Source organism: Orbicella franksi, chromosome 8 (assembly GCF_964199315.1).
Source record: "Orbicella franksi chromosome 8, jaOrbFran1.1, whole genome shotgun sequence".
NCBI classification, from domain to species: Eukaryota; Metazoa; Cnidaria; class Anthozoa; order Scleractinia; family Merulinidae; genus Orbicella; species Orbicella franksi.
The window spans coordinates 17,899,497-17,915,610 of record NC_138152.1 but is presented as its reverse complement, the minus strand read 5'-3'; the positions used below and the strand labels follow the sequence as shown (position 1 = coordinate 17,915,610).

The 16,114-nt window shown below is 35.4% G+C and overlaps 1 protein-coding gene across 2 annotated transcripts in view; it reads left to right on the top strand.

Moving 5' to 3' along the window:
- Positions 1-15,640, top strand: part of LOC145495207 (anosmin-1-like) — a 41,090-nt gene extending 25,450 nt beyond the window's left edge. For both annotated transcript variants that reach the window (XM_081474792.1, XM_081474791.1), the window contains 5 exons: positions 964-1,192; positions 2,147-2,389; positions 6,730-6,828; positions 10,905-10,949; positions 11,250-15,640. In XM_081474792.1, coding sequence (XP_081330918.1) covers positions 964-1,192; positions 2,147-2,389; positions 6,730-6,828; positions 10,905-10,949; positions 11,250-11,386 — 753 coding nt within the window. In that variant the 3' untranslated portion in view covers positions 11,387-15,640. The remainder of the gene's footprint in view (positions 1-963; positions 1,193-2,146; positions 2,390-6,729; positions 6,829-10,904; positions 10,950-11,249) is intronic.
- Positions 15,641-16,114: the final 474 nt, after the last annotated feature.

Below are 16,114 nucleotides of genomic sequence, written 5' to 3'. Positions count from 1 at the left end.
AAGTTGTGTGCTTCCTATGAACAATTCTAGCTTTGGCACATGCATCCTTGGTTTGACCAAAGAATATTGGGAGCAGATACTAATTGTTAATTCCCTTCCTGAACGACATTGAGGTCAAAAGTTGAAGACAAAAGTTAAAAAAGTGTCACAGCAGTTTGATATCTCTTACTTCGTCTTTCTCAGAACTGGTGTAGTCTATGCAATATCCTTCTCTTGCCATTTAAAAAATAAATATTAAATATTTTTACATATGGATTTGCAGAACTTGATTTTAAGACAGAAATGGCTATTTCTCAATTCCTTTTGGACTTTGTTGGCTTAATTTTTCCCGGTTTACTATGAAAATACATGTAACCTATCTTTACTAATGACAAGATGCAAGAACTTAGAAAATGCACAACTGTCACAGGTTGTAAAAATTTAGGCATCAGTCTCTCTTGTCTGGGTTTTTGACCAAGGGAGAAGAGATTACAGACATTTCAGGCTAACATGGTAACTGGTTACCCTGCCATGCTCTGTGACACAAAATTAAGTCTGTGATGACTGGCACTTATCTCAGGGTCTTAAGGATGAAGCCAATCAAGGAGTGCTTCATGTACTAAAGTGTACTCCCTGATGGGAAAATAGTTCATTGAAAGGTAATGTCTCAGCATTTTGTTAGACTGTCATTGTTCCATTGTTTTATTTGCTGGTGTCTTCTATAAACCTGGGTGGAGAATGACACTCTGAGAAGAGGGTGTAGCTTGATTGCTACTGAGTATTGAACTCAGAATCCTTTAAATGGCAGTAATGAATACACTTATAGCTTGTGTCATTACCTTAATATATTGATTTCTCTGTTTCTACATTTTTGTGCCAAGCTTAACATCTGGTATAATACTACATCTTTCATTATAATTTTAAGAATTCTTGGTTAAATTATAATTCAACATCTTATCTTGGATGTATTGGTTGTGTGAATAGACCATCCTACAGTCCATAACAGTGGAGCTTCAGCCCCTGGTTTGGCATCAATTCAAAGTTTTAGCAGCTAATCAGTACACCACAAGCTCATTTAGTTTACCAAGTAAACTGGAATTTGCTGAGCTTAGGAGCCCAGGTCCCCCAAGGGAGTTCCGTGTACTGTCCATGAGAACAGTCAAGGGGCATGCTGAAGTGGACATTTCATGGAGGAAGCCTGAAAGCAGCAATGGTATGACTCAATATGAAAGTTTCTTCTCTTTGCATTTTTGACAATGTGTGGAATTGTTGGAATCTGACACTGGGTGATCTTAAAATTAATATATAGAGGATATTACATGGCCACATGGAGATGGAAAATTCCTCTTCGAGTGTTGAAAAATATTTCATGAGCGAGAGCAGTGAACAAGTGAAATGTTTTTCAACATGAGAAGAGAAATTTCGTATCTCCAAGCCACCATGTAATTTTCTTCTTATTCTATATTAAAATTCTCACATTATATGGCGATTTTCCGAAGATTTCCAACCACTTTCTGAAGATTTCCAAAGATTCGCCAAAATTTGTCCGAAGATATCTGAAGAGTTTGGAAGATAACCGAAGACTTCCAAAGAAGATCCAAAAATGTTTTGATCATACACCAACAAAATGAAGTTCTGTTAAAGGGACAAAAATGTGATCAAAAATGCTATCTTCACGTGTGTGGACAAAAATTATATCCTCATATGTGGGATGTTGTTTTCATCAATTTGCTACCACTCGTTACACCACTAACTTTTATATATGTTCAACTATTACATGGCATGTGTTCACATAAGCCTTTTACATTCACGAGTGGTTTTCATACATATTTCAAAGGGTATTTAGGCAGCCAATCAAAAATGTGCTGTTCCAGAAAATATCCATACTCACCCCACAGAAGGGGTTGGAATTTCTTGGAGGTGGGGGTTCTCTAAGACCAAAACATTTAAAGAAATGTATCAAGCTCTATTGGAATTCCCAGAGGGGTGGGGGGTCTTGAAAAAAATCCCTTCTGTGGGTACCTAGGCATCGATATTTTCAGGAACTACACAACACAGAGTTTTCTCACTAGTAGATTAATGAAGGGCACTGAAAAATGCGGGAAAATTGCTTCAGGACACTAGGCATCTGAATAATGACTCAATGAATCCCCCATCTCCTTCACAGGTTTGCCTATCCATAAATACAAGTTATCTTGGAGTATGAGGCCAAACATCCTTTTAGATCAATATGAATCTTTTGAAGTGTCAGAACAACGCATAAAGGGCAACATCCACCAATATTCAATCAATGGGCTACAGCCCAACACAACTTATCTTCTTGAGATTCAAGCAATTTTACGCTTGAATACAAAGAGGGTGAGAAGCTCCCGTGTTACCCTGACAGTTCGGACACCAGCTTTAGCAAAAGGTACTGAGGGTCAAACAGTGACTTATGTATTTTGTTTCTAATTATTTTACAATCAACCATGCAAGGAAAATGATTTGTATTTTTAAGTAATATATCAAACATGTAAGATCATGTTTCCAAACACCAAGGAGAGAATTAAAATTACTACTACTATAAATATGATGCAAAGCGGAGTATTTTTGACAAACCTCAAGGTGTTTGGGAATGAGGTCAAACTGTTTCTTTAGTGTTTGATATTTATTCTCTCAATTGGAGCTACAACTGAGGAGAAAATGGAGAAATAAGGTGGCCCAAAAGACTGTGGGTTCCTGACTGTAAAACAATTTTAAACAACTGGCTATGATTATGAATAAAATCCATAATAATAATCTTTCCCCATCGTACCTAAGACAAATTTATACCAACACCTCAAATGTAAATGCCCTCAATCTAAGAAACTCTGAGATAAATTGCTATGTTCCCACACCAAGAACAGAACAAAAGGTAGCCTGCACTACAGAGGATCTGTTCTGTGGAACAAGATTCCCTCGGAAATCAGACGTACCTGCCTAGTTTAAAACTGTTTAAAACCTCACTGAATGGGAAAGATTATTTTTAGTGCACTATAAATTAGAGAAAGTTAAGTTATTCCCCTTGGTAATAACTTAATCGAAAAAAACCAAGTTGTATGTAAATTTTCATCATATACCACTGATGATGACCCTACGGTCAAAAACGTTTTGGTTTTTTAAAAAAAAATTTAGTAACTTTTAGCCTTATATAAAAACAAATTAGAGGAAGTTTTATTACATAGGTTTTTTTTTTTGTAGGCTAGTTAAGTAGTTGTTAGTTAATGTAATGTACTGTTAGTTAATGTATTCCTGTTAATATAATAATAATGATATTTTAACGGGAAACTTTCTTTATTCTTTGTAATTTTTTACACAACTCCTAGGAAGACCATTTTTGTGATAAATTTCGTGTTTTACATAAAGATTGATTGATGTATTTGAACAATCAGCTACAGTATTGTGAAAAAGTAATGTAAACGATAATTGTTGAATATCGTGTTTTGCTCTTACAATATTTCGCTGATATATATCTTGGCAATATATTGCAAACATAATCGACGCATTGCAATGATAATTCGACAAGATATTGATGCTTCCTTTGATACCTCGCCGATATATCATTCTTGCGAAGTAACACTGCAGCGATATCTCAAACAGCGCACTACGGATTCATTACAATATATCACTCTAGCGGAGTATAACCATAGCAATATATCGTAGAGTGATACATGCATCATCACAGTATATTGTTTCAGCAAAATATCACCACAGCGATATATCGTAGAGCGAGTTTTCATTCAACGAAGCGAAACAATAAGTAAAATGTTGAGACTTGGGTTAGCTAGCCTTGGCTGTCACAGATTGTTGCCCAATTCGAAGTCAGAATAAAAAGCTACTAATAATTTGTTGAGAACTAAGTGCAATGTCCATTGTCAAACTTTTCAACTTACGCTTAAATGTTAGCGACTTGTTAAAGTAAAAACTATAACCTTTGAGTAGGCGAAATAAGTTGAAGTCATAAAAGCAGAGCAAGACAAGGAGAGCCTCAAGAGCAACAAGTGAATGGAATGAGCAACGCTTCTGCACGCGTAATCAAACAAACATATTTTAATTAGACTCAATGGCTCTTTAACTACGCAAATGCATATAAAAAGGCTTTAGAGGCAGTTCATACTCTACTCCACTTGATCTTTAGCTACCAAAAATGGAAAGAAAATTGAAACAGTCGCTTGAACTCCTTATTTTAAAGTGCCTATGAAGTAAAAAAAATAATTGCTGCTTATTTGAAAGGCTTTTCAAAATAAAGAAGAATGGTGTTTTTGGAATTAGAGATATTTACGTTTTTGTATTATGTAAATGTGGAAAGAAATGATGTCATAGGTGGTTCCATTAATACAGTACAACACTCAATCAAGAATATCTCTAGAACTATTAGAGAAATATTCTTTAAACTTGGCACCAGAAATGTACATCACAAAAGAAACAAAATGACATCCGTTGTGCCCTTTGCATGATAACAGTTATGCCGTTGGTCCTGTCTTAATTAAGACTAAAATTCCCAGATTTTATCTTAAACAAGGATCATCCACTCCCAACAATCTAATAAAGAAGTTAAGACAATATGGGAAATATGCATGTTCCAAGCAAAACCCTCTGTCTGACTTCAATGGGTTGTAAATGAGCATCTTTGCTTTTTCACAGAAAGAGACTAGAGCCAAGAGTGTTGCCATGACAACAACACAGTAGGTCCTATTCTGTTTCTTTTGTGATGTACATTTCTGGTGCCAATTTTGAAGACAATTGCTCCAACATTTCTAGAGATATTCTTGATTCAGTGTTTTACAGTTTAAGTGGAACTACTTATGATGTCATCACTTTCCTCGTTTCAATAGTCCAAATGGTAATATCTCTAAAATGAAAAAGATATTGCAAAAAGGAAACGCCGTTCTTCTTAACTTTGAAAAACCTTTCAAATGAGCAGCAATTATTTTTTACTTCATGAGCACTAATGTTTATTGTCTGAAGCGTTCTGTAGATCCTTGTCACAAAAATGATATCTCCGCTTTTATTTGACACAAATCGGTCATTCAAACGGTAAAATACTCTTTCCTTGACAAAATACTTGTTTATCAAAGTTTCTATGGCATGCTGGTCATGTTCAGTTATTTTTTCTTCGACGAAAAGTTATGTGTAGCTTTGGTACACGTCGGCCGGTTGTTTGCAAAATGGTTATTGTCTGAAGCGTTCCAAAAATCTGCATTGAAAAAAAGATATCCCAGTTCTATTTGACACAAATTATTCCTTCAAATGGTAAAACACTCTTTCCTTGATGAAAGAGTTGTTTATCAAAGTTTCTTTAGCAGGCTGCTCACGTTTAGTTATTTTTTCTTCAATAAAAGTTCTGTGTTTCAGCATGTGTCAGCAGATCATGCATGCATTTGCAAAATGTTTATTGTCTGAAGCGTTCCGAAGAGTTCGCATCGAAAAAATTATATCTCCCATATTATTTGACACAAATCATTAATTCAAACAGTAAAATACTCTTTCTTTAACCAAAGGATTGTTTATCAAAGTTTCTTTAGTGCGCCACTCACATTTAATTAATTTTTCCTCAAGGAAAAGTTCTATGTTTTGGCACGCTTCAGCAAGTCGGTTGTTTGAACCAAGTTTACTTTCTATCAAAAAATGTTATCTGTCAATTGTATTTGCTCTATGAAAATGGGATTGTTGAAGCATCTATCCCCAGTTCTGTTTGACAGAAGGCAGTAAATTTTTGATTCAACGGCCAATGTTCAATAAGAAGGTTTTACAGGTGGTTCATAATCTAGGGGGTAAAAAAGCAGTGGATGGTTTTCAAAGTTTTACAAATATGATCAGCCAACAACATGGGGAGAGAGAGATTGGGGGAGAGTGAAACAAACAATTATAAATTACACAAGCCTATGAACAGACCATTCCAGACCATTTTAAAAAAGATTTGTGGAAGTTGGCAAACTGACATATAAACATTGGGGAACTGATCCAGGACATTGGCCAATCAACTTCATACTCAGTATGTTGGCAAACTGATCCTTGGCAAACTTACATAATGTGAAGTTTATATGAATTAATTCATATATGAACTGCGGTTGTAGATGAAAGTGAAGAAGCATCGCACCAGTATCGCGGAGGTCACAGGTTCGAATCCCGTTGAAGTCCTGATTTTTTCGGGCTTCTTTCCAATTGCTTAAATTGGAAAATTTACTGCAATGATCATTCTTCACTTTCACGAACTTACATGTTGGCCAAATGACAGGTTACCATCAGAAGCAATATATTGCTAAGCTGCAGTGATAATTTGCTGGGCAAACATGATAAATCCCTATATAGGGTGCATTGTTGGGTGAAAACAATAAATCATTTGGCGGAAACGATATATCACTCGGTGCAAACGATATATCACTCAGTTCAAATGATGAATGGCTCTGTGCAAACAATAAATGGCTCTGTGCAAATGATAAATCCCACAGGACTAAGCAAAATATTGTAATAGCTACAACAATAGCTCTGCGATATCTCACGTGACATGCGATATATCGGTTCAAGCAAAATATCTTTCAAATATTACCGATATATTACGATTATCCCACTATTCGTTGATTATCGTTTGCATTACTTTATCACAATACTGTAGCTTTATTTTTAATAATGATAATAATACCAAAAAAAAGTATATTCTTATAATTAGTATAATAATATTTTTGCCCCCATGTGTGTTAGTCATTTGTTTTCCTCTTTTTTTTTGTTCAGTATCAAAGAAGAAAACTAAGGTGGCAAAAAATTCAATTTCAAGTTCAACAAAATCTACAAATGGAAAAATGGCTGTAGTCTCAAAACCAACAATACAGGGTAAGCATCATAGCTTGGCTCATCTGGATTATCACAAAGTTGTTAAGGTGCCAAATGTTCATGACCAAACCTGCATCAAACACTTACATGTATGCAGTGTTCCTATGTACCAAATTATGTGAGTCAGTAAAGACCTTGATACAGTCTTGAATACTGACCACATTTGGTGTCTGGAGGCTTCTTAAATGTGCCGTGAATAACTCTCAAACAAGATCTTTTCATGAATGTTTATTCTGGACATTACTAACAATAGTTTTGGTTTAATTACAACTACTGAGGAAAACAATATCTATTATACAGTCAAACCTATTATTGAGCTGTAATACACTTGGAAAATGGCCACTAATATTTTAACTGACCATTGGTCCTTTAAACGGCAGCGACTTCTGAAAAAAACTTAAAATTAACAGTAACTGAATGGTGCAATTTCCCAGACCTTGAAGACTGAACAGTTAATATTGAACATTGGGTGATTCCAGAAATTATCCACACCTATACCACAGGTGGCTTTTTGGAATTCCAAGGGCAAGGGGGGTTCTTTGAACTGGAAATCTAAGGGCACGAGGGTACTTACGATTGGAATTCCGATGGCATGGGGGGTGGGTCTAGAGGGGACAGACAAGAGTGTGAAAGTACAAATGAACTGACCATACTGCTCACTACAGCAGAAAGCATGTTACAAGACAAGCATCAAACAATTACGCATGTGTTTACATTCATTTACAAAAGAAATGCGATAAAAACTGGGTTGTACATTGGGCTCCTGAGAACTTAAAGCCAATGAATTTCTTGTCAGAAAACTGTTTGTGATGAACGCCGACCCACGATGTTTGTTTACCTTGTGCCAGCAATACATATTCATAAAGAAACCGCTTTAATCACGTCTGAACAAGTGAATGTCGTTCCTGAATATCGACGGTAAATAAGGCAGGATTTGCCCACACGTGTTCTATTTTCCATAGTAATTAAGAGAGTGAGGCATGTTTGAGTTTGGTTTCAAGTTCAAATTCGAGTTGGATTTCAAGTTGGACTTTGAGTCAATAATTTAAATGCAAGTTGATAATTGATAATAATTAATGTTAATAATTTAACCTTGTTCAAAAGCAATGAAGGGTAACTCAGATATAGGCAGCTCCTACGCCAAAAAAGATGGATTGTATAAGCAGATGTACAAGATGGGTGAATTTGACCGTGACGTGAAAAAATTGAAACTTGCCACGAAAAGAGGATGAAAAAGGCGTTATACTATCACCTTTCTAGTGCCTTTTTAATGCATAATGAGCTCAAGTTAACAAACAATTGTTTTTTTTTCCGCTGTTTAAACAATAACATTGCTGACACATACCAAAATATAGAGCAGTGATATAGATTTTCAACAATGTGTGGTACTATTTGTCACTTCGGATGGGTAATACCGTAAACCCCAGGGGATAAGCCACACCTTTTTCCTCAAAATTTCCCTTAAAAATTGGGGATGCAGCTTATCTGCGAGAACATCTGGACAACATGCCGCAAATTTGCATAAATTAACACTTTCTAAGTTTGTATTAAAAGCAAACTAATAAGACTTAATAAAACTAGTAATTTCAGAGTAAGCATTTATCATTGCTTTTGCAAGTTTGGTGGCTCCTAAAAGAACTGTTAGCATAAGCCTACATTTCTTGCTGTTAAACACTGTTAAACCTTCATTAAAAATCTTTTAGCCAGTTTAAGGCGTCCACTTTAGAGCAGCTAAATGTCGCATGGCAGAGAATCTCCATTCTGGCACAAAGCTGTTCTTTTCATTGTTGCAATGAGCTGTGATCGAAACCTACTTGTGTCCAGTACTCCACAAATGAACAAAAGTGCTGTTGTATGTAGCATTCTATTGGAAAACTGACGGGAATGAAAAAAGAACCCTGGTTGAAAAATACCAGAGAAAGATCAAACATATGTCAAAGTTGGTAGACATCATGCCCATACTATTGGAGAACTAAAATTATAGGTAAGGGTTTCATTTGAAGTATTCTCTATTTTCAGATTGTGAGGTTTTAATACATTAAGAACTGTACATGAAAAGAATCTTTCTCAAGACTCCACTTGGGAATTATTTTGATTTCTTTCCAAAACCCTTTTTCAGAAATTTGAGTTACCAAACTCGGGGTGCGGCTCATCTGTGAGTGTGGCTTATCTGCCACTGTTTATGGTGACAAATTTTCCCCCTAATAGATGATTTCATATGATTCTGGATAAAAAATATTTTTAATTACCTTAGTTTCTACATTTCATTTCTTTCTACATACACAAGTTTACACTTTATTATTATTTAAAATAATTAAGTTAGAAACTTAAATATAGTGACAGATGAACCCGCAGGCAGTCATGGCTAATCTGCATGTAGGCAGGCCACATCTAATGTAAGCCAATCATATATAGACACTTGCAAAGTAAAAACACAACGGAAGTCAGCAATTACTGTCACTTAAAACAACAAACTGGCTCTTCACAGTCAGTTTGGAAAACAGTCGGTTTGGATGAAACATCAACTTTGAAAAGAACAATTGAAATTATTTCTTTTGAGTCTATTTCTCTAAAATTCAACACATCAAAATAAGCTATTTCTGAACGTGCATTTATACTCTATGCAATCTGCTATTTAGACAATATCATATCATCTAATTAGTGAACTGAAAGGATGCCAGTTGACCAAAAATGTTCTTTAGGTCCCCTTTTCCCATCTTTGAAATTAGGAGGGGAGGGGGTAATTTGTCTTTGAAAAAACACTTGACGATTGTAGCTCGGATTTGATTGCAGTCATGTACTCTTATAAAAACCTGTGGAGGAGGCAGGACTGTGAGCCATTAGAAATGGTAACCAGACTGATTGTTTCCTTGCTGAAAACAGGCATGTTTCAGCATAAATTTGCATTTGAAAATAAATCCTTCAACTGCAGGTCTTCATAAAGTAAATTAAACCTACTTTTCCATTGCTAATGCCACGATGGCCAGCAAGCAGGCTAATGAGAGGACCTCAGATCATACCATTGTTATCCAGGAACTGTGTGATTTGACATATAAAGATGACCGGACGGAGAAAAGGTTAGAGTCACGCGTCAAACGTGATGGACACTGCTTTCTTTTGATGTACATATTTTTTTCATGAGAGAACGTTGGCTCAAGGCCGCCTTGGTTAGCATCTACATTTTGCGGCAAAGTAATCCTTACCATCATTTTTCGTTTATGCCATCTCCGATGATGGGGGAGAATTGCAAGTATCTCAGTGGGGTGTGGTTACATGAACACCTCACCTCCCTCCTCCTCCATTTTTTTTTGTTTAGTTATTTAGTTATTTTTATTTGTTATTGTATTTTTTGTTTGCATTTTTTATTAGTTCACGCAAACTTTATCACGAATTCCAACTCCAACTTTTACTTGTCCAACTTGAACTTTGACCCGAACTCAAACTTGAATCCAAACTCAATTGTTCAGGATTCCCAGTAATTCACAAAACAATTGAAATTTGTATTCCTTCACTAGTTTGGTCGAAAACTAGTTGCAAAATTGTGACTGGAGAGGAGGAAGTTTTAGTCACCAAACATTTAGTCTCAAATGCATGTGATCATATCGCAATTTCAAGCCCTGTAGACAGTAAATAAATACTGTTGGTAAACTTCTAAGAAGATGTAAAAGTGTCATTAAAAATCTCTTTTGTTGGAAGTCACGAGTCTAGGAAGTCAAACTATGATTCCAGATGGTTGAAGTAAAAAACAGAAATCCAGAAGGGAAGGGGGGTTAACAAGTTTGGAATTTGGAGGGTATGGCGGGGTAGAGCATTTTAGAACTTCTGAGAACTGGAGGGGGGGTTCAAATGTTCATGCCGCCCATGGTTGGGTATGGATATTTTCTGGAATCACTCACTGAAATTTCTGTAGGGGTCTAGGAGGTATTTAAACCAAAAGCCTCAAGTTTATTGTGAGCGGGCAAGGGATTTGGGATATGGAGCAAAACAGCTACAAGTGTGACTGTATTAGCTTACTTTACAGGAATCAGTTTTTCAGTTTGTTTATTAAGTGTGTAAATTTATGTTTTATTACACAGGACCTAATTCAAAAAGCATTTATGTTTCAACTCCCCCATCACAAGGTAATTTCTAATAAAATTCTACTTTCACCAGTAACTTGTTATTATTTAATTCTTGGTCATATCAGAATGTAGTGATCATAATATAATATTAGACTACATGATCACACACTGATTACATGACAAATAGACACAGAGAACCAATGACGATCGAGAATCTTGGTATAGATTAGAAATTATAACTGTTCAAACTATAACTATATTCATGCACAGCCAGTGAATAAATTATCTCAAAAATGTAACCACTTGATAGGCATAAAAATAAATCTCACCTTTAATTAAACTCTGTCATTTCCTCTTCAGCCTCAACTCCTCAAAGAAATGGAACAGAATCCTCAAATCTGAAAGTACAAAAAAGTGTGGCTGTTTTAATTAATGTACTAGGGCTACATACAGATATATTGATAGCCTTAGTGGTTATAATAATGTGCTACCTTTGAGCAACAATATTAGCTTCTACACCGGTCGATCTGAAATTTTAATTTCTCTCTTCCCACTCATCCTTGTGAAACATTCTGAAAAGCAACGTTTTCTAGGAATATTAACTGTATGAGATCTTAAGACACACTTGGAAACCTTTTAATCTGTTACTTTTCATAAATGTCTCCAGTGACATCAAATTGAATGCATGGGGCAAATCAGCATAAAATATTGCAGTTACAAATTGATCGGTGCATAATTAATGCTTATTGCAAAAAAAAAAGATGGAGTTTCATATAAATCATAATTCAACAGTGAATCTTCAAGCAATTTGGCATTCAAGATGATTAATATGCGGTGTTTTAATTGAGATTCACAATAAGGAAAGGGATATTTAATTGGGATATTAAGAAGGAGGGGATTCTTTAATAATAATTATTATTGTTTTTGTCATTTGAGAAATGTTAAGATACAATTCAGAGTTGGACTGACTGGATGCAGACCATGTAAATAATTGCTACGGTTTATATTCTTTAGTTAACTAGAAACATAGTTTCAAAATATTTTTATATTTATGATCCAGTCAGAAAATTATATTTTAATGTTTGGTTTCAGGAATTTTGATACAACTTTATTTCATCTAAAATTTTGAGACAAAGAATACAGAAATACACATGTACACATGTATCTTTATTTAAAATTGAAATGGAAATGGTTCTTCAATTTCTTGGTCTGACAGCTGTCTCACACTGTCGTTAAATTGCTCTTAAAAGTTGGTTTAAAGCAAAATCAACCAGGATGTTTACCTTCAAAACCTCTTCACTTCCAAGTGCGTGATGTTAACCTTTAATTTGCTTTTTTACCACTTGCCGTGTGGTTGTGGCATTTTAAGTCCGTTCTGAGAAGTTCATGGTACACCAAGACCAATAAGTAATGAGAAAGTATATCTTGATCATTCGTGATAGCAAAAGTTATATAATTATATTTCACGAAATTAAATAATTTCAAAGCTATCATGATTGAGGTTATCATCTACGTTTTATTAATTTTAGAAAACACCCTGAACAAAGCATTTGCTAAATGCCATATACTCAGTAGAACATAGAACTAGCGTGAGCTTTTGAACTAATGATGGTGCAAGCAAAGAGAATTTACACTTTGACAATCAAAGTAAAAATGCGAGTTTCCTTTCTTTTTCTCAGTTGCAGTGTATTCTTAAAGGAATGGAAAACATATTTCCTCTGTTTCTATCGAGTTACATTAGAAACACTAGGGAAAGTTTGGAAGAACTCAAAAATGCTGCGGAAACACTTGCCTGTGACTTGTGCTTCCAGTATTGCGTGTTCTCCCAAACTTCCACTAGTGTCACTAATTAACAAATTGACGTCAGTTTTTTTATGCATCTGTCCTCTTATTGATGATAAATTGGGTCATAACATTGCCAAAGTGGCTGTGAAACCACGAGCTGCAGGCGAGTGGTTTGGCAGTAAACTTTGACAATGTTATGACGAAATTTATCGTCAACAAGAGGACAGATGAAAAACTGATGTCAATTTGTTTTTCACAATAACAAGACACCAAACTGGTCAAATGCCAGGAATAAATGAGGGGAAAAGACGCATAAACTTACCATAAACAGAGATAAGTGAATTTTATTCAAAATGATGCGAACATTGTCAACAGCTTTTCTTGCTCTTTGATTGGCTACTTTAAAAAATAGGCCATAAAATCTCATCGGTTAAAAAGTTGACAGTTTGACAGCTGAAAGTTGAACTTGAAAGCTTGCATAAATTAGGACTTTATCCGTCTGTACTCTTGATAAAAATGAGCCAATCAGCGCACAAGTAGTTAGACAGTTATTGTAAAAAACTCAATAAAAACAAGGAAAATGATTCACTCTATTTCTTAAATATTTGTCAAGTTCATAAGAAAAAATTGCCAGGTTGTAAAAAATGTGGTAAATGTATCATAACATGAAATATGGGGCTAGCCCTCCATCCATGTCAAGTTGAGTTCTCTAAAGTAAATAACTATTACTTTGCTGAATACAAAGTGTAAAGAACATGCCTGTTCACAGATCTGAAAATCACATCCAATGGACGAGTACATACGGGGCTGGCTGTATCAAAAGGAAACACAACCAGCCACAGCTAGCTAGTTAATTTCAGTCTCTACTGCAATTGACACCCTGATTCAAGGGGATGGCAAATGGCAAATTCCAAACTTGGAAGGCGAGCCTTATTGGTACCTTGTCTACAAGCCTGAGACTTTCTGAGCCTAATGCCAAAGAAATCAAGACTCTGTGGTAGTAAAGTTTTAGTTAGGAAGATTCATAAAATTTGTCTAAAATTCTGAGACAAGCTTATTTTGAAGGGCGTTTTGCCATCCCTATTTAAAAACTGCTGCCTTTCAGTATGCCATCATCTTTGTTCATAGCTATTGCTAATTCAAATCAGCAACTTCTTTATCAGTTAAAAACAAAATATTGACATGAATTATTAAACAATGAATGATACTATATGGCTTCATGCTGCACTGTATTCTTACAAAATGTGACATTATTGGGCTGTGCAAAGCCTTCATTTGAGTTTTCAAATCCTTTGCCACTTGTTCTTTTGTTCAATTCGTGACATAGCAAACAATCTTTACATGCTGATCATTTCTCAGTCAATCAGAGAGGCACAGCATGCATATGATTGTGATTTACTGGCATGTTGCTGACCCAACATAATAAGTAAGCATATTAAGTTAAGTGGCAACAGTAAAAGGTTTGTGATGCCTGATAAGATAAATGTATGATGGAATTTAATTTGTGCATGGAGTCATTAAAACTATAATTGCTGAATACAGTTATAAACAGAAAAAAAGTGTGCTTTCCCAGTTAGAGGGATTTTCATTAATATGCGAACTCTTAATTATTTTGCTGCCATCAGTTGTCTGTTATGTGCCAACAACCTAAAGGGTTTAAAAGGTCCGTTTTGGCTTTTTGGTGCATTTGGGTATTTTTAGGGTTCATTTGGATGAGTTATGACTGACAGCAAATTGCAAAATCCATCATTTGTTGGCTTCTTCATTGAAGAGTTTGCAGATTACGGAAAATCTCTGTGAGGTATCAGTTTCGTTATTTCTTTGTGTGTAGAGTCCTATACATTGGAAATAAGTTGATAAATTTAATTGCTGGTCAAATTCCCATTTTCAAAATATGCAGTCTTATGTTACAAAGAGAAATAATTTAGAAATGGATATATTTTGTCACAAATTAATGGAAAGAGTTTTCAGAAATAAAATTTCTTCTTTTCATTATAATCACTGTTGCTCCTCAATGTGTATTTGATATTGTAAAGTAGGATTAACATCTTTTGAACAAGTCTTGGCCTTTAGTTAATACACTTGTGACAATCACAACTGTTGTAATCATTACTAGTACCTCGCCTTTTTCAAGGCTAGCAAAATATCTTGTAATGGTGGAACCCTGTGATAAGTAAAGGTCCAGAGACTGAGAAAATGGTTTTATTTTAATTGTTTATTTTATGTCATCTTTGATTCACAATACTACTAAATTGAGCGACCAGGGCGCTTATTTCAAATATAGGAGAAGATGGGGCACGCTTATTCGAGAGAGGCACATATTTAATTTTTCTCAAATCATGGTCAGATGATCATTTTTTTGTTTTTTTTGTAATATATATACCATGTAATCCCACTTTAAAGCCCTGGGCTTATATAACTTCATAATGGTTTTTGGGTTGGCTTATAAACAGGGAAGGGGGAGGAGGGGAGGGGGTATATCTGGGGAGCATATAAGCAGAATAAAAATGTTTCGGAACGATGAGATAAAATGTATCTGAGTAACGAATTAAAGCTAACATCATTACATTTAGAGCTATTACCCTGTTATTACTTTCAATTAGAAATTTATATATATCTGATAGGGCTTATATCCAGAGTAATGTCTTTGTTAGCAAATAGAAGGGTTTATATCGGGGGTGGCTTTAACATGGGATTTCACCGTATACATGTATGTGAGAGTCCCTCAGAAGTCTCAAAAGGATCATGTCAATTTTGAAGAACTATGTAACATAACTCCCATAGCTGGTCTTGGCCTGCTGTACAAGGATGTTTGGGCTTTAGTATTCAATGAATCAGTGGATCTTCACTACCATCTGTTGAATTGTGACGGTCAGTGTCCAGTGCTTGAAAGAGTCAATAATCACATACACTACCAAAACTATACATGCTTGTTGTATCAATACTCTTCCATAAACAGAGGGAGGGGAGGGGAGGGGAGGGAGGGGAGGGGAGGGGAGGGGAGGGGGTACTTACTTGAGGAGAGGCATTTATTTTAAATTTTGGCCGATAGGAGGGAGGGAGTATTTGACAGGAGGTGCTAATTCAAGGATTTACAGTATCCCTTGTTCCCTGGAAATAAACATTAAATTACAGTAAATCCTCGAATTAGTGCCCGGGGTGCTTATTTCAAATTTAGGAGAAGACACGGGGCACTTATTCGAGGGCGCAGCTTAATCGAGGGGAGGGCACTTATTTAATTTTTCCCAAATCGTGGCCTGACATGATCATTTTTTTGATACATCATCTGCACGTAAACAACAACATAAGCCGTTTATCGACATAAAAAGCTGAACCTAAAGTTTAAATCGCGGCACTGTTAGTACTTAATGTGTTCAATATGTTGACTTAACGTGTTCACAAACTGAAACCATGTACAAATCTAATACTACGAGACGAAA